General features: G+C 41.5%; 1 protein-coding gene across 1 annotated transcript in view; it reads right to left on the reverse strand.

Annotated features, from left to right (window-relative positions):
* Positions 1–2216: 2216 nt before the first annotated feature.
* The window catches only part of LOC121861250, a 171393-nt gene continuing 153524 nt past the window's right edge, over positions 2217–20085 (reverse strand). Inside the window, exons 5-6 of the mRNA XM_042358897.1 lie at positions 3253–3490; positions 2217–2567 (exon numbers count right to left, since the gene is read on the reverse strand). Of these exons, the coding sequence (XP_042214831.1) occupies positions 2217–2567; positions 3253–3490 (589 nt within the window). The remainder of the gene's footprint in view (positions 2568–3252; positions 3491–20085) is intronic.

Consider the following 20085-nt stretch of genomic DNA (forward strand, 5'->3'; position numbering starts at 1 on the left):
ACCCAACTAGTGTCAGTGCACGGAACTATCCATCACACTGAGTAGGACCAATATCTCTCTACCATATTACATTACCAAGGTTTATCGTCGACACTGACCTAATCTTTCTCCGTGAACCGATACTAAGAAAAAGTGACAGGAAATAAACGGTTAAAGAAGAACACACACACACAATTATAACCCTGGCACCAAGGGACCTGCCAGCCAGCAACCTCACGCCGGCGGGGGATCAACGGGGTGGATTAGTTGCCTCTACAACGGTGTGTACACGTCGCATCACTTCGCCACGGTCATCGCCACCATAGCCCACGTGTAGTTGTTGCCAAAAACATTGTGCCCCGCTGCTCCCAACACACAACAAGCCCTTCCCCGTGATGGAGGCCTCGGACAGCAGGACACGGAACGTCACAGTAATCCCGGTCGGATAATGGTGAAGAGTAACCCTCGTCCAACGCCTCGTAAGTGATCTGGCAGGATCCTCGGGTAAGGGGGGCGGGATGTAGCCGATCTAGTTCTTGCTGCCCCTCCCACAAGCGCTGTTATTCTAATCTAAGCAACTCCTAACCCTATGACGACTTAACGTGTCCTAACAACCAGTCCTAAATTAAATCAAACCTAAATTTAAATCTTACGTTTTGAACCTAATTCTATCTCGCCATAACTAATAATATAATAATATATATTCAGTAAAATTGCCATGCAGGTTCACAATTGGATAGGCATGTATTGGTATATAAACTACGAAGTTCAGAATGATATAAACAATATAGGTGCACGTATAGGCCGTGGGAGCATACAGTTTCCTGTGTGCCTAGACAGTGCAGGTAGACAACAATGGGTGAACAGTGAGGCAATTTGACCAAAATAATGTGTCGCATTGTTATTTCCAGGATTCTTATCATAACATACAACTAAATTACTCGTATATGTAACCTAACGTAACCTAACCTCAACCTAACCTCAACCTAACCTCAACCTAACAAATCCAAAGTATAAAAAAACCTCACCTAACAAACTATATTAAACCCAAATTAAACTTTTAAGACCTTCCTAATCGTGAACCACAATCAGCCAACACCACCCTCACCAAACATACCCAGGACGAAAGTAGGTTCAACGCTGTACAATGTCATGGATACCAACCTCATAATGGGCGAGCAACCAATACACGCAACACAAAGTGGCCGCATGAACGTGGTGGATTCTGCCCAAACTGCTGCGAGAAGAGGTGGGGTGGGGTGGGGGAAGCTGGCGTTGATCCCTGCACGCCAGGCACTAGGTTTTTTTTTTTTTTACGGATTAGCCACCCAGGCACAAGTCAATGACCCACATCGGGGCTTGGGGCGAAATGTAGTAGTAGTGTGACAATAATAAAGAATTACAAAAAGTGAAAAACAATATATGTATGTTGTGTCAATAGTAAAAACAATTGAGACCCTGCAATTGTGTGTAAATGAGGCAGAAAGTCAGATCAGCAAACCTGGGACCCTGGTCACATTTCGTGATGCCATATTACCCCTCCCTGAGAAACAAGAGAAGCTCCACGGTGTAACAATATGAACTGGGTTTTTTCTAGGTTTTTTTAACGTACGTGTTCAGTTTTTGTGTCGTGAGGGTAGCTCGGCCGACACTCAGGGATTATTTCTGTCCGTCTGTTCATATCGTCAGTGACTTCATTCGTTGTCACGCCGACGAACACAACGACTCACTGACCTAATCTATCTGACTCTTACACATAAGCGACAGAGGAGTTCTTGCGGTTACATGCACGTCACCAGACAAGTGATGGCCATTTTATTAGCTAACATCACTAAAACAACAACAAATGCATATAAAGAATAAATACTAACAACGATATACAAAACAGCTTCTGCAAAACAATACGAACATCAACAGCCCCATAAAATCACATAGATAATACTAATAACAATAACGATAAATAACGGTGTAGTGACGTCACATTATATTTATTGATCAGAGAGGAAAAACAACACGTGAGCTTATAAGTAAACAAAGTCTTAAATCTCCCTCGTAACAACTCTTATAAAAGGATCCATTTAATAATAAATCCTGAGCCAAGGATGTAGTTTTATGGGTGCGTCATTGGGATAAAAACTGACCTAACCTACGTAACCTATTGACCTTACTATCTCTACTTAAGGGTTAGTGTCATCTTAGAGCTTTTTTTTAATGTGTAATAAAATCTTCGTTGTTTGTCACCTTCTCAATATCACTAGACCAAGGATCGCTGATTGAGATATGAACATTTCAAAATACGACGATGGCCGTATGAGGTCTATTACAGTCACAAATCCTGTAGTTAAGGTGTACATGGCAGATATACTATTACCCGACAACTTAAGACTCTGCTCTAGGTTAAATTGACACGTTTCTTGCTGTCTTATGTCTATGGTGTTCATGTACAGAGTGGGTGGACTATAAATCTGTGTATCTTTGTACAGAACATAAATCAGTCTACGATGGTTCATTTTACTTTTACCTCTATCCTCTTCGCCACCCATCGGCGTGTTAGCCGCTTGAGCGGTCGGACACGTTTCTGATACGCACTGTTGACAGATACTGGGCATGGACTGGCTCCTGAATATATCGGAACCTGCTCCAGTGTTGGTCAAGTCTGGCCTTGAATGAGCGTGAGCTCATAAAAATCTCTGGCAGATTGTTCCAAGAGTTCACAACTCTCACTCCGAAAAAGTTGCCCTCACAGTTTTCTGGACTTGTGGCTTCTTCAACCTTGTGGGGCGGACGTCCGCCAGCTCCAGGTATGTACAGTCTCGTTCAACATTCTTCGAACACTGCTGGAGACAGCTGGCAACTCAAGGCCGTTTGTTTACAATAGTGAGTAGTAAAAAAAATGAATGAATGTAAAAGTGATCGGTGATTGGTTACTTAGTTCCCTGTTGCTTTATTAATGGTTGGGCTTCGTTGTTTCGTATTATAGTATACTACATACTACAGTAAACAAACGGCCTTGAGTTGTCAGCTGTCTCCAGCAGTGTTCGAAGAATCTTGAACGAGACTGAACATTCGACCGAGTAGTGCCCCCTGAGATGTTTATACACTTCGATTAGGTCGCCCGATTTTCAATCAATCGACAGTCTCTAGCACACCTCGGGGACCAGACGGAAGTATAATGCGCCCAGAAATTTAATATATAGTCTTGTCGTTAAGAAAGTGGCGCCACTTTTCTACACCTGTGACGAAACAAACACGGTAATGGTGTTGAGGACTTACCTTGTTGCCGTTGCTAGGGTTGGCGGAGTAGTAGGTGAAGGAGGTCATCCCCGGGCGCCAGTAGGTGAGGGTGTAGGCGGGAGTGTACTCCATGCCCTGGCCGTTGGCATGGCGGCCCTGTGTAGCGACGGCCGTCACCAGGCGGGAAGCTCCAAGGTCCACCTCCAGCCACTCCTTCTGTCTCGCATCCACCGTCGACCTGGGGCACCACGCTCCTCCCCCGCCCTCCATGCCCAGCCTGCAAACAACCAAACAATCAATAAACACTACCCAGCCTGTACACACACACACAACTCAACCTTCACAGAGCAATAAAAACGATAAAGGTGAATCACATGATATATAATAACCTGAGAAACACAAGCAGTAGTCACCGTCACAATCCCTAGTCCCAGTCTAGACACAAACATGAGAACTAAGTAGATGAAGACTAAGATGGAGTGTAAACATAAGCAGCTCAGTACTGACACGAGTAGCGGCTCCACAACACACCTGGGTATTAATAACAAGAAAAACAAATACTGTACACACTAGGCTTACCACACTACACACAAGCTGTACCAAATGTTTTCAATGTTGAAGATTTTGTATTTGTTATTCACGCGTGGTGCCGTAATCCACACACCTCCACGTCGTGCACCAGACTGGCAGAGTGGCAGGGAAAGTGTTGCATTGTTGGTACGCCTGCTCCCTGTATTCACAATATACACAACATACGCACTTAAAAAATATCTACAGGAATAACACTCAAATTATTGGTCATTTTAAAATTGTGGCAGGAACCTTTAGCCAGATAATTTGATCCACATAATAGATAATGGTGCACTGTATACCAATAACTGGTCAGCTGTACCAACCGTTTCGAAACAACCGGATTCACACTGCTCACAAAACTAAGAACCACAACGACCAACTACGACCAACGATCTAGTGCTAACTCTAGTGCACCGCCCGTCAAGCCGCCATGAACAAAATTTGAACAAAATGAACAATATGAGTCATAACCTTAAAATAATAACTTGTTTTGTCAACGTACTTGGTATTTTACCCAAATTTTAACTTGCTATCCTAAAAAGTGCCTAGATAATTATCGTCCAAAGTAAAAAAACCGAAGCAAGCGCTGGTTCATTCACCATGGAGTGCGAGCCTTGATTACTGCTGGCTATAACACGTGCTGTGAATTTTCAAGTTAAACCATTATCAACGTACATCTAAGGTCCTGCCATCACAAGTATAAGTAGGAGCGAGACGAAGGAACGTGTACAGCTAGGGCAACGACTGTACACACACTGGTTAAGTTTCTCTGTCACGTCTTGGAACTGAACCTTGGAGTCCATGATTTAACAATTGCATTTTTTTATTCCAGTCAAATAAGAGATATAATAAAAATGTTCGCCTTTGATCTGGCATTCGTTATGACAGACAGACAGACAAGTACTGTACACTATAAATCCTGCCTTTATTGGCGAAGACAATAAAAAAAAAGAAATACAAGACACCGTGGAGAGTATAGGAATGAAAGAAGGAGGGAGTGTTGATAAAAGAAAGGGGGAAGGAAGGAAGGAAGGAAGGATGGAAGGATGGAGGGAGGGAAGGTGAGGGCTAAGGAGGTAGGGAATGTTGACAAAAACAGAAAGGGAGTGGGGAGAGAAGATAAGGGTGAGTAAGTGAGGGAGGGGTGAGGGTTGAGGGGGAGGGAGTGGGGTGAGGGTTAGAGAGGGGGGGGGGAGGGGTGAGGTTAGAGGTAGAGAGGAGGGGGTGAGGGTTAGAGGTAGGGAGGTGGGTGAGGGTTAGAGGGAGGAGAGAGGGAGGGTGTGAGGTTGGGGAGGGAGAGAGGAGGGGGTGGTTAGAGAGGGGGACGGAGAGGGAGGGGTGGGGGTTAGGGGGGAGGTAGAGAAGGAGGGGAGGGAGAGAGGGAGGGTGAGGGAAGGAGGGACCCGTTACCTCGTGAGAGACACATGTTTGTAATCCGGAGATAGTGTCGTCCTGTCACTGTTGATAATTGTATGTGTATATATATATGTGTGTGTGTGTGTGTGTGTGTGTGTGTGTGAGTGTTACTCCTCTATTCATCACTATTATTATCCCGGCTTCATCATCACCATCACCATCAATTTCATCTCACTGTCAAAAGCTCTTCCAATTCATCAGTACTAGTCTCTTATCATCATTCTTCACCATCCTGCTATCATAAATCCACGTCACTATCACTTCATCATCACTATCGGACCCCCTTCATCATCCTTGCGTCATCACTTTCATCTTATATTTTTAATGATTAAATTTTCTTCACTATCAATGTCATTATCAGAGAGAGAGAGAGAGAGAGAGAAAGAAAGTAAAAATTGAGAGGGAGAGAAAGTGAAAGTGAGGCATTGTAAAAGGGGAAAGGGAATGAGGGGAGAGGGAGAGTGAGTGGGGGAGAAAAATGCTCCCACCAATTTTTCTTCGAGCTCAAAAAATTATTAATTTCCCCCCACTTAACTTCCAGCCATCTCCCATCTCACCTCTCTCCCAGCCCACTCGCTTATTACTCCACTCACTCTCCCAGCCCACTCGCTTATTACTCCACTCACTCTCCCAGCCCACTCGCTTATTACTCCACTCACTCTCCTTAGCCCACTCATGCCCTATACCTCCCGTACTCGCTTATTACCTCCTCTCACATCCACTCTTAATGTCCCTCACTCTCCAAGCCCTCAATGCTGCGCCCTATTCACCCCTCTGGCTTACTCCTTGTACCCCTCTATCTCCCATATAACCCAGCCTCCCTCACTCCAGCCCTCCTTAATACCCCCTCACTCTCCAGCTATCATGTACATAAGCTCTCCCAGCCCACACACTTATAACCCTGTCACCTCCCAGCCCTCATACCTCCCTCCTCCTGCCCTCCTTATTACCTCACTCGCGTATAACCCTGTTCACCCCTCCCAGCCCACTCGCTTACCTCACTCTCCTGCCCACTCATATTACCCCACTCACTCGCCCTTATCTGTAACTCACTTATTACCTCACTCTCCCTGCCCTTTAACTTATTACCCCACTCACTCGCATATAACTTCTTCACCCCTCAGCCCTCGCTTATTACCCCTCATCGCTTATTACCCCAGTCACTCGCGTATAACCTATTCACCCTCTAGCCCACTCCTTATTACCCTCCACTATCCACCCCACTCGCTAATAACTCACGCATTCTTCCAACCGCCACTCCTTTAGCCTCCTCTACCAGCCCCTCTTCTGGGCCAACTCCCCACCTCCTTTTCCTAATCTTCCCACCTCTCCCATCCCTCCAACGATCTTAACTGCATCTCCACCTCACCCATCCCATTCAAGCAATCCCTCTCTCTTAATCACCAACACCTCTCCCACCCCCCCTCTCCCACCCCACTCTCTCAAACCAGTCTAAAATGCCGTAATCTAGAACACTCACTCACCCAAGACCATCTCAAGCAGCGACATCATTTTTGAAGTAGATAATAACAGCCTGCAGAAGGAAGACCTCGATAGGCCTATAGGATCCTTATACAAACCTCCTTCATTCATTCATTCCTTCCTTCCTTCCTTCATTCCCTCTTCTCTCCTTCCATTCTTCCTCAACTCCATCCCTTCATATAATAATTGCAATAACTAAAAAATAAAGATGATAATAATAATAAATAAAATAAATAAGGAGCCAGCAGCACGTCCCGAGGAAGAACAATGTTGAATAAGATAAGAAATTCAGTATTGTGATAAAGAATGAATGTGAAAAAATAATGAATAAGAGAGAGAGAATAAAAAAAAAGGTGGATGAGTGAATAAATAGAATGAATGAGAATGAATAAATATGTTAGAAAACGAGTAAATGAATAAGGCATTACTCGAGTGTTTAAGGGACAGAAAAAAAAAGAAAATGTTAAAAAAAGATGAATAAAAGTATAAATAAAGTCGAAATGAATGAAACATAAAATTCTACAAATAAAAAAAAGATACAAAGGAAAAAATGCAAAAAAATAAAATCCAATAAAGGACCGAAAAGAAAGAGAGAGTACCTGCTGGCAGTCGTGAGGAAGGCGTTGCAGGTGGAGAAAGAAAGGTGGGAGGAGGAGAGGAAAGGGGGAGCAAGGAGGGAGGAAGGGAGAGTGGGGAGACAAAGGAGGGGAAGCAAAGTAGGTGGGGTGAGAGAAAGCAGAAGTTTTAAATGGAATTGGGAGAAAAGGAGGGAGGACAGTGGAGAGGGTAGAATAACAGAGTGAAGAAGAGGCAGTGATGGAAGAGAGGAGGAGAGGGGGTGTAGAAATGGGTAGTGGGGAGAAGGGAGGGAGGGAAGATAGAGGAGAGGAATAAATGTAAATTAAGGGTGGGGGGAGAGGTAGAGGAGGTAGGGGAAACGAGGATAAAAAAGAATGGGGGGAGGGAAGAGAGAGCCGCCCACATCGAGTTATGATATTAAGTTAGAAGTGAATAATGGCAGGAACAAGGAGGAGGTACAAAGGAGGAGGAAAGGTTATGGAGGTAGGGAGGTAGGGAAAGGTGATAGAGGGGGGAGGGAAAAGAGGAGGAGAAAATGGGTGTACGTGGTGATTAGAAGACAAGGGAGGCGCATTATATACAACAATGGATTACCTGTGGTTAATAATGCAGTGATTGAGGAGAATAATGACCTGTTGGTGACCTAGAGAGCAGTACAGTATTATGACGTCATAACAACCCCCAACACCTTTACAGATAATTTATTCTGCCGTCCTATCATACGACATTATTCTATCATCCTAGACGAGTATACTCAAATGGTCGTAAGTTAAAATGGGTGATTCGTCAAGACGCCTGGCTGAGACGGGGTATAGGTACACTTCAATATGTAGCCATCCTAAGGACCTTTGATGATAGGGGCCATGATAGAGCTTACGAGTTTACCGTATGTACTTTTGGATCCTGGTCTCGTAAATCTCGTCTCTCATTGGCTGCCTCTCCATCCCCCTCCACCCAGACAATCATCTTATTCACTTTAATTTTCCTTCATCAATTTCTCTTTTTACAATCAAATATAATAATAATATTCCTTTATCCTTTACCTCCGTCTTATATGCATCCTGTAAGATATGAATAAGATATATATACATTTTATGCATACATCTGCTTACACTTTATAGGAAAAAGTTTCATTCGAGTGTAAATAATAGTAATGCATATTTTAGACGATTGAAGGGAGGCAGGTGTCCAAGACCACCCCCCACCGGTTGGCGCTACTGCTCACACTAAGTAGATTATTTGTATTACCTGTAAATTGTTATCCTTGAGATGGATTATTTGTAAACATTATATTTGCCACGCCCATTATCTGGATTTTTTTTAATTTTTTTTTAATTTTTTTTATTTTTTGCTCCGACCAATATTTCCCAGCTGGTCTTCTGTCACCCTGTCAGTCAGGTGGTGGTCTTGCTGGTCACAAGTATAAAGTACAGTTCTGATCAACCCGCTCAGTGTACCTGTTTCGACATAAGTACATTATAAAAACGCGCGCACACGCACACACACACACACACACACACACACAGTTGTAGATATTTACAGGCAGTTGTAGATGCTTTTATTTACAGTGCTTCAACTACCGAGGCTATTCAAGTAAACGCTCATCAATTCTTTACAACCACAACTAGATTTGTTTTCGTTTTTGTTTGACACTTCACATTAAACTGAAATAATCAATCTGGCCCCACCAATATGTTCTTAAACCTCACGAGACAACACCTCCGCACACAAGGCCTGACCTCACTTCTTAACCCCTTAATATGATGACCTCATGCATCTGAACCCCTGACCTATTGACCTTTTCCTCCACACTCACGATTATTATCTCTCGATGTAAAGGTTTCACGTCATCGTCATTGAGTACAATTTTATTAATACATTTATTGTTATGTCGAAATTGTAGTTATATATCAAGGGTGACAAGTGAAGTGGCCCTTGGTTCTGTTTTGTTAAAGAATTAATACTATCGCTAAAGGGGATCACCTGAAGATAAGCCCCAACTATTTTTACCTGATGATTAAGCATCCTAACACTGGAGGTCGGGAGTAGGGATAGAGGCTGGGGGGTTGACAGAAGTAGGGGAGTAGGGATAGAGGTTGGGAGTAGGATAGAGGCTGGGGGTTGGGATAGAGGCTGGGGGTTGGGATAGGAGGCTGGGGGCTGATAGAGGCTGGGGGTTGGGATAGAGGCTGGGGGGTTGGGATAGGAGGCTGGGGGCTGGGATAGAGGCTGGGGGTTGGGATAGAGGCCAGGGGTTGGGATAGAGGCTGGGGTTGGGAGGAGGCTGGGGGCTGGGATAGAGGCCAGTTGGGATAGAGGCTGGGGGGGTTGGGATAATGCTCCGTTACGGTAGAGTCTCTGTGGAATTGTGAGGCCATGTTGGATACATCTTAAGTAGGCAGTTTAAAGCATCATCAGACAAAGGAAGGCTATAGGTAGAAGAATAAATCGTAGTGAAGTTTACCTCCGAGATTATTATAAGGTATTGGCCGGTAGGGTTAAGACCGAGATGAGAAAAGTAAAGAGGAATAATGAGCTGAAGGTAGCAAGGGAGGCGAAGTCAACCCCCAAGGGATTCTATCAAATGTATCAAACTAAAACACGAAAAAAGATTGGACCAATACAGTCAGATACCGGCGAGCTAACTGATAACGACGGAGAAGTGAGCAATAATCTGAGTAAATATTTTTCAACAGTTTTCACCACCGAAAATTTAAATATGATACCCGAGGCACCGACTATATACAGAGATAGTGAAGAAAATAGATAAAGTGAGATAGTAGTGACTAGTAACGATGTTAGTAAGCAAATAGACAAACTAAAGCCTAATAAGTCACCAGGTCCCGATGAGATATTTGCCAGAGTATTAAAGGAATGTAAGGAAGAGCTTTGTATGACCTTAGCAAATTTGTTTAACATGTCCTTAAAAACAGGTGTAGTACCAGAATCTTGGAGGATAGCGAATGTAATACCGATTTTAAAGAAGGGAGATAGATCACTATCCTCTAACTACCGTCCAATCAGCTTAGCATCAATTGTAGGCAAATTACTGGAAGCAATAATTTGAAACTCTATTCGAAATCACCAGGAGAAGCACAAGTTGATCAATGATTCCCCAAATGGCTTCACAAGCGGGCGCTCATGTCTATTAACATTCTTTTCAGCTGTTTTCGAATCAGTGGACGAGGGGCACGACTATGATGTGGTATATCTTGACTTTACTAAAGCCTTCGACAGAGTCCCCTACGAAAGACTAATAAGAAAAGTGGAGGCTCATGGCATTGGAGGAGATATTCTAAAATGGATTAGTGCGTGGTTACACGACAGGAAACAACGAGTGAGCATTAACGGCACTTAATCCGATTGGAGTAACGTCATTAGTGGAGTACCCCAAGGCTCAGTACTTGGATCATTTTTATTTATTATATACATAAACGACATAAATGACATAGATATCGACGTAGACAGCAACATACGTAAATTTGTCGATGACACTAAAATAGGGCGTGTAATTAAATATGACGAGGACTCCACAAAACTACAGGAAGATCTAAAAAAAATCGAATGGTCTGAAAAAGGGCAGATGAAATTCACTGTGGACAAATGTCAAGTACTTAGTCTAGGATATGTAAACAGAGAAACCAGACATCAGATGAACAACGATGTTATAGAGAAATCCGAAGGTAAGAAAGATTTAGGAGTAATGATAAGTAGGAATCTTAAGCCAAGTAAACAATGTGTATTTGCTCGAAACAAGGCTACTAAAGTACTTGGGTTCATGCAAAGGAGTGTTAGTTACAAGACTGGCAAGGTCATCCTGAAACTATATCTTGCGCTTGTGTGACCTCACTTGGATTACGCAGTTCAATTCTGGTCACCGTATTACAGAATGGATATAGAATCCCTAGAAAGAATTCAGAGGAGAGAGACAAGACTAATCCCGGGCATTAGGAACCTTGAGTACTGAGACCGGTTAAAGCATCTTAATTTGCACTCCCTCGAGAGACGTAGAGTGATGGACGATATGATAGAGGTGTATAAATGGAAGTCAGGGCTGAACAAAGGTGATATAACAAAGGTACTCAAACTATCCAACCAGGAGCGAACTCGTAACAATGGTTCTAAATTAGACAAATTTAGATTTAGGCACGAAATAAATAAACATTGGTTTGGAAATAGAGTAGTAAATGAAAGGAACAAGTTACCAAATATCATCATTAACTCGAATACGCTGGATAGTTTCAAACATAGGTTGGATGGATATATGAGCAATAGGGGTTGGCTGTAAATGGGGCTGCCCAGTATGCCAATAGGCCCGCTGCAGTTTCCTCCATTCTTATGTTCTTAAGTTAGATGGCTGGGTTGGGGAAAGAAATTTAGATCACCTAAAGATTCCCCCTCCAGATTATTTCATATGAAGATTAACCACCTAATGGTAATCCCCCCTCCCCCCTATCCTAGGAGCGTTCGGAGAGGTTAGGTTACATTATGTTTAGTTAGGTTAAGTGATCCGGAAATATTCAACGAACGAACCTTTAAGAATCCAGTTTTACAAATCATGGTCGCTGGTGTTCATGAAGTGGATTTAGGAGACAATAAATTACTCCATCACAAGTGTCGACGCCAGGGATCCCCCACACCAAGATTGTCGAACGTTCGTAAGTTAAAAAAAATTTCCTCGTAAACTGTGGGGACGCTTCTACCTTTGCTGGTCATATCAAGGGTTCAGAGGACACGATGCTGTATTTAAAACCCCTGTGTGTGTGTGTGTGTGTGTGTGTGTGTGTGTGTGTGTGTGTGTGTGTGTGTGTGTGTGTGTGTAATAATAATAATAATAATAATTAACGGTTTATTGAAAGAGCTAGGCAGCCAGAAGGCTGAAAATATACAGTTACATATTTGGGGAATGGGTTACGAATTACAAATAATATACAAGTAACATAAGTGACACAAATAAGACATATAATAACTTAGATGGGGATCAGCTCAAACTACAGTTCATTTCAACATAGTGACAGTGTAAGGAGCAGTGTTTACCGGGAGTGAATACACTGATTTATTACATGTTATTGTGTGTGTGTGTGTGTGTGTGTGTGTTTGTGTGTGTGTTTGTGTGTGTGTGAGAGAGAGATGAGAACAACCACCTGTACACCTGGGTGTGTGTGTGTGTGTGTGTGTGTGTGTGAGAGAGATGAGAACAACCACCTGTACACCTGGCTGGTCTTTAATGCCATCACCAGGGGGACGATAATGCATCAAGCCAAGCCATTAATGGTGCCTTAAAGCCCTCTATCTACATTAGTGGTAAGCTGTTGCCTTACCTCACACCAGATACGTTTTGCGTCAAAGATGGTAGGTTCTTCGTGATTAATTGTACGTTAGTGCCTTGTACTCTCCCTAATGATGCGATAATACCCTGTACTCTCTCTCTCTCTCTCTCTCTCTCTCTCTCTCTCTCTCTCTCTCTCTCTCTCACTAACAACACGGTCTTTACTAATCACTGAGGCAGATCCAAAGAGGAATCCAAGAGGGTTGTGATCAAGGCTTTAACTATGAATTATAACACTACATAAATAAATCATATTACAGCGACTTCATGAACTGTAATTAATAATACAAGTATATTTAATGATTAACTAGGGTTGGGTTAATATATACATATTTTTGTAATATTAGACAATGAATTCGTTTTAAGATTAAATAAGGTTAAGCAAATATATATTTTTTTTATAATACTGAATTACTGAATAAAATAGATGAGTCACTTCAGGAAAATTTTTGCTAATATCAGATAAAAAAAATCGTTGAAACAATAATTTTAACCGAACGAGTCGTCAGTTGTAACGGTGAGTGTTGTGGGCGAGAAGATTCAAATCGAACACTGCACCAATCAAAAAGGGTTTAAGCATGAAGGGAGAGTTATGATTGGTAGAGCATTAACAATAGTAAGTTAATAATAATATGGGAGAGTCTTGTACGTGAAATAATAGTCTTTACAAATTCTCATAGAAGGATTTTTTTATTTCATTGTAATAATTGAAAGAAAATTATTCAGTTAACGAAAAATTTCGCCCAATTTGTATCTTAAATTTTCTTAAATATTCCATTATTTGAAGGAAAATTCCAGCGTTAATTTTATATTATTTGAAACATCTCTGGTAACTTGTGGAGATTTTGATTATCTTGATTACCTCCAACGTATTTCACCTGAATCAAATTTCACTTAACCTAACCTAGCCCTTTAGATAGCGTTAGGGAGATTATCTTCAGGCGAAATAAGCTGGGAGAGCTAATCTTTAGGTATAATAAGCTGGGAGGGCTAATCTTCAGGTGGAATAAGCTGGGAGAGCTAATCTTTAGGTATAATAAGCTGGGGCTAATCTTCAGGTGGAATAAGCTGGGAGGTTCAATCTTCAGGCGAAATAAGCTGGGAGAGCTAATCTCTAGGTATAATAAGCTGGGGCTAATCTTCAGGTGATCCTAAAATTTCCAACTTCCTGCTGCTTCGCAAACACAAAATACTCCAATTAATTGTTTAACAACTCGGCAAGTGAGAAGGTTGAAACACTGGGAGAGAGAGAGAGAGAGAGAGAGAGAGAGAGAGAGAGAGAGAGAGAGAGAGAGACCTATATTGAAGTTAAGACATTACCCAAGGCTCATCGTTGTATATTCTCTCTCTCTCTCTCTATCATGCAAATTTTTTCTCATCTTTATTCCTTCTTTCTCTCCTCGTATATCCGGGTTCCTCTGGTAAACACGCGAAATGACTTTATTCAAGTGAGGTACCAAAACACGTCTGGTGACCCTGACCTAACCCAACCTAACTTGTGACCTTACCTGACCTAAAACAGCCAACCCAACCTTACTTAACCCAACCCAATCTTACCTAACTTAACCTAACCAAACTAAGACCAACCTAATCTAACCTAACACAACTTGACCTGACCTGACCTGACCTCTGACCTTTCAACCCCCCAAAACCTAAGAGATCCTGAGACTGTCAAGATGAATAAATACTCCACGTAGGAATACCGAGACTCCCTGTGCTTGAGATATCTCGCGCACATACATAGAGACAGCTGGAGACGCGAGATAGGAGACAGCTGGAGACGCGAGATAGGAGACAGCTAGATATACAGACAGCCAGACAGACAGACAGACAGCCCTACTCACTCGATCCCATACACGAGAGAGTAAACACTGACAGTAGAAGAATTCAATTAAAAATATTGATAAATGATCACAAATATTAAACTAATTCACGAGATACAATAATATTCGGATAACTGAGGCTAGGCTAGGTTAGGTTAGGTTAGGTTAGGTTAGGTTAGGTTAGGTTAGGTTAGGTTAGGTTAGGTTAGGTTAGGTTAGGTTAGGCTAGGTTGCTGTATCCCCAGGTGAACTAAACTGGGGTGCTTAATCTTCATGTGATCCAACTATTAATTACAAAGCGAACATCATCATAAATAAATCTGATGTTATATGATGTAAAGAAAAATAGAAAAAAAATCAATAACAACAATAAAAACATGACATAAGCACAAAAAATCAAAACAAACATGACGCAAGCACAAAAAATCAAAACAAACATGACGCAAGCACAAAAAATCAAAACAAACATGACGCAAGCACAAAAAAATCAAAACAAACATGATGCAAGCACAAAAAATCAAAACAAACATGACATAAGCACAAAAAAATCAAAACAATGACATAAGCATAAAATACATAAGCACAAAAATCAAAACAAAATGACATAAGCACAAAAAATCAAAACAAACATGACGCAAGCACAAAATCAAAACAAATATGACGCAAGCACAAAAAATCAAAACAAACATGACATGACATAAGCACAAAAAATCAAAAACAAACATGGACAAGCACAAAAAATCAAAACAAACATGACATAAGCACAAAAAATCAAAACAAACATGACGCAAGCACAAAAAATCAAAACAAACATGACGCAAGCACAAAAAATCAAAACAAACATGACGCAAGCACAAAAAAATCAAAACAAACATGATGCAAGCACAAAAAATCAAAACAAACATGACATAAGCACAAAAAAATCAAAACAAACATGACATAAGCACAAAAAATTAATAAAAATAATCAGCAAATTATATCTAGGTTTAAAAAATAGCAAAAAAAACCCCCCACAAAAATAAGGGTCTGAAAAAAATAGAGTATTGTTGACATAAGAGAGAAGAAACATCAGATTTACTAATATCCTGAGGGCGGTGGTGAGTTAAAGGGAATGACTCCTTACATCACTCCTAACTTCCGATACTCCCTCCACTCCCCTCCCTATACTCCCCAACTCCCGATATTTACTCCCTTCTTCCCGTCCCCACTCCTCCACTATAATCCATTCTCCCTCCTCCACTCCCAACCTCCTTTCCTCTACTCCCTCCTTCCTGCTACACTTCCGCATCATCTTTCTATTCTTGAGTACCTTCCTCACTATCTATCTATCTATCTGTGATGATGATGATGGTGATGATGATGACAACAGCTTTAATGATAATGAGGATTATAATGAGTGAATGGTTGATGCTGCTTTGAGAAATACAGAAGAGAAATTTATACTCATGGTAAAAAAAATAATAATACAAAAAAAGTAAATAAAAAAAAAAAAAACTAGAGTGTGTGAAAATTACTTACTTACTTACTTATACACACACACACACACACACACACACACACACACACACACACACACACACACAGAGTAATAAAATTTCTCACTCCTCGTTCATAACCTTATCAGATTCACATACCTATCAATTCATAGCCAAATAAATAAACTTATTCAGATGTCATGTACACTAATACACCACAGAAATATATTAACTTGTTTTTTACATTCTGCTTCATGTTAGGTCTATGAATAAAACCACCGGCATAAATAAAGTCATTAGTTCATTAATATATAATCAGTGTTGAATAAAGCAGGGGAGCTGTGACGTCATATGCGCCCCACCATTCACCTACCCCTAGTTTGGACCCTAACGACCTTGATGGTGTTAGTGTGGGGGGGAGGGGGTCATGTATCGTTTACAAGGACCTTCGTGACCTTGATGGGGGGGGGGTTATGTTACATGTGCCAAGTTCCCTGTCATTTATATGGTCCATTGTGACCTTGGTGAGAAAAGCATTTGAAAAGGTCAAAGGTCAAATTTAGTTATTTATACCAATAGTACTCCTCCTGGCCAAAAGGTGTGACGTTCATAACATCACCTGTTGCTGGTTACAAGTTACAGACCAACAGACAAAGCATAATAGCCCTCTGGGTGTGGTGCGGAGCATAATAATAGTCGCTGTATCTGTGTCTGTACCTAAAACGATAATGTTATTGAATGTACGAGGTAGTAGGTAGTAGACAGCTACCAAACAGGGAGGTACTACCGCCTGGGAAGATATTGGCAGCGTAATGTGTTGTCTAATGGTAGACCCTGCTGCCATATGGCATCACAAAAATTATGACCAAGTCCCAGGTTGCTGATCTGACTTTCTGCCTCATTTACACACAATTGCCGGGTCTCAATTGTTTCTCTTACTACTGACAACACAACATACTGTACATCCGGGTATATCGTTTCTCACTATTGATCCTTTTTTTTTTAAATTTTGTATTTATTTATTATTATTATTATATTATTATAATATATTTTATTTAATATTTATTGTAATTTTTATTTATTATTATTATTATTATTATTATTATTATTATTATTATTATTATTATTATTATTATTATTATTATATTTTCACCCCTCAGGCCCTGATGTGGGTCATTGACCTGTGCTCTGGTGGACCAATCCCATAAAAAAAAAGAGATTTCAATTGTAATACATACAAACATTATTAGTTTTACTGTTTGTAGAAGCCATGTTGTCCTGACGTAACACACTGTTGTGACTCTGCCTGCCCCCCCCCCCCGTGGGCCACACCATCCATATTCCACAAAAACAACTTTTTGATTATGTTAGGACGATTAGCACAGGTCACAGGAGATTGTAAAGCACACAAGATTGGTTTGTTGTGGTATACAGAACTCAGAACAGTAAATCAGCAGGCTATACTACTAACAGTTGTAAACTAAGACCCGATTGGCCTTCCTGCCCAAACATATGTAAATTATATTTTAAGCACCATTACCAAACTTTTTACTTTACGGGACAAAACACACAGAAATAATTATTTATCTAAAAAAAAATCCTGGCTGGATTCCAGAACCTGCCTAAAAGAATGTCTTCAAATACAGTTAACGTAATAAGAATATAATGCCCTCATAACTTACGATTAAATATATAAACGCCTTTACATCTTCAAATTTTCAGAAGTAATCCCTTCCTCTCCCTCCCTCTTCCTTCTTCAACCTTGAAAAAAAAAAACCCTAATATGCAAAATTTTGCGTCTGAGCATTGAGGAAAAAATATAAAATTTTCTTGTTTTTTGTTTTGTGTTTGTTTCTACAATAGCGGCGTTGGCCTCTAACGCGCAGTGAGTAGTAATTTATTTTCTTTGGAACTTCTTTGTCTACATACCAAGCAGGAGGAAATTTGAATTATGAATGTAAAGAAATAAGAAAAAATATATGAAAAACTCAAAGAAAATGAAGCAAAAGAAAAGGAAAAAAAGTGGAAGGGAGAAATACCTTTTTATATACGTCTGACGTTTCAAAATTAGTCATTGCCCTTTTTTGTTTTACACTTTTACTTTTGTTAATTGAGTTAAACACAGGTGAGTAACAAACATAATACCTTTAAACAAACAAACAAACAAACAAACAAACAAACAAACAAACAAACACACACACACACACACACACACACACACACACACACACACACACAGCCCCTCTAGGTCCAGGTGTTCACAATAATCATAACTCGAAGCGGCAAATCCTGACTCCAGGCAATTTGCATACAGCCTCCCGACGGCCTGAGAAACGAGGACACGTGCTACACTGATGGTGTTATGTTGGACACGTGCTACTCTGATGGTGTTATGTTGGACACCTGCTACTCTGATGGTGTTATGTTGGACACCTGCTACTCTGATGGTGTTATGTTGGACGCCTGCTAGCCTGATGGTGTTATGTTAGACACCTGCTAGCCTGATGGTGTTATGTTGGACACGTGCTACTCTGATGGTGTTATGTTGGACACTTGCTACTCTGATGGTGTTATGTTGGACACCTGCTACCCTGATGGTGTTATGTTGGACACCTGCTACCCTGATGGTGTTATGTTGGACACCTGCTACTCTGATGGTGTTATGTTGGACACTTGCTACTCTGATGGTGTTATGTTGGACACGTGCTACCCTGATGGTGTTATGTTGGACACTTGCTACTCTGATGGTGTTATGTTGGACACCTGCTAGCCTGATGGTGTTATGTTGGACACCTACTACCCTGATGGTGTTATGTTGGACACCTGCTACTCTGATGGTGTTATGTTGGACACTTGCTACTCTGATGGTGTTATGTTGGACACCTGCTAGCCTGATGGTGCTATGTTGGACACCTGCTAGCCTGATGGTGTTATGTTGGACACGTGCTACTCTGATGGTGTTATGTTGGACACGTGCTACTCTGATGGTGTTATGTTGGACACGTGCTACTCTGATGGTGTTATGTTGGACACGTGCACGTGCTGATGGTGTTATGGACGTGCTACCCTGATGGTGTTATGTTGGACCGTGCTACTGATGGTGTTATGTTGGACGTGCTACTCTGATGGTGTTATGTTGGACGCGTGCTACCTGATGGTGTTATGTTGGACACGTGGTGTTATGTTGGACACTGTATGGTGTTATGTTGGACCCTACTCTGATGGTGTTATGTTGGACACGTGCTACTCTGATGGTGTTATGTTGGACACGTGCTACTCTGATGGTGTTATGTTGGACACGTGTTACTCTTGATGGTGTTATGTTGGACACGTGCTACTCTGATGGTGTTATGTTGGACACGTGCTACTCTGATGGTGTTATGTTGGACACGTGCTACTCTGATGGTGTTATGTTGGACGTGCTACCCTGATGGTGTTATGTTGGACACGTGCTACTCTGATGGTGTTATGTTGGACATTGCTAGCCTGATGGTGTTATGTTGGACACACTCATTGGGACGTGCTACTCTGATGGTGTTATGTTGGACACGTGCTACTCTGATGGTGTTATGTTGGACGTGTTACTCTGATGGTGTTATGTTGGACGCGTGTTACTCTTGATGGTAGGTGTCTATGATGTTGGACACGTGCTAGCCTGATGGTGCTATGTTGGAGACGTGCTACCCTGATGGTGTTATGTTGGACACGTGCTACCCTGATGGTGTTATGTTGGACACGTGCTAGCCTGATGGTGCCATGTTGGACACGTGCTACTCTGATGGTGTAATGTTGGACATTTACTACTCTGATGGTGTTATGTTGGACACGTGCTACTCTGATGGTGTTATGTTGGACACGTGCTAGCCTGATGGACCGGAGTGATGGTGTTATGTTGGACACGTGCTACTCTGATGGTGTTATGTTGGACACGTGCTACTCTGATGGCTGCTATGTTCTCACTCTCATAACGTCATCCAGTTTGGCGAGGTTCTTGATAATCTGACTCACTTTAGGGGTTCTTTGTGGTCCATCTGATCCAGTACTTGACTTATAGCTCATATCAAGGAGTGAATCATAGTGTGTTGGCGGTCTTAGGAGGTTACACACTGCATGTCGTTCATCTTAAACGATTAACTATATTGTTTGGGTTAATTTTAAAGGGCCAGCCACAGTGTGTAGTTCATTTTAGGGAGTT

The sequence above is a fragment of the Homarus americanus genome, unplaced genomic scaffold (genome assembly GCF_018991925.1).
Source record: "Homarus americanus isolate GMGI-L3 unplaced genomic scaffold, GMGI_Hamer_2.0 scaffold21314, whole genome shotgun sequence".
NCBI lineage: Eukaryota > Metazoa > Arthropoda > Malacostraca > Decapoda > Nephropidae > Homarus > Homarus americanus.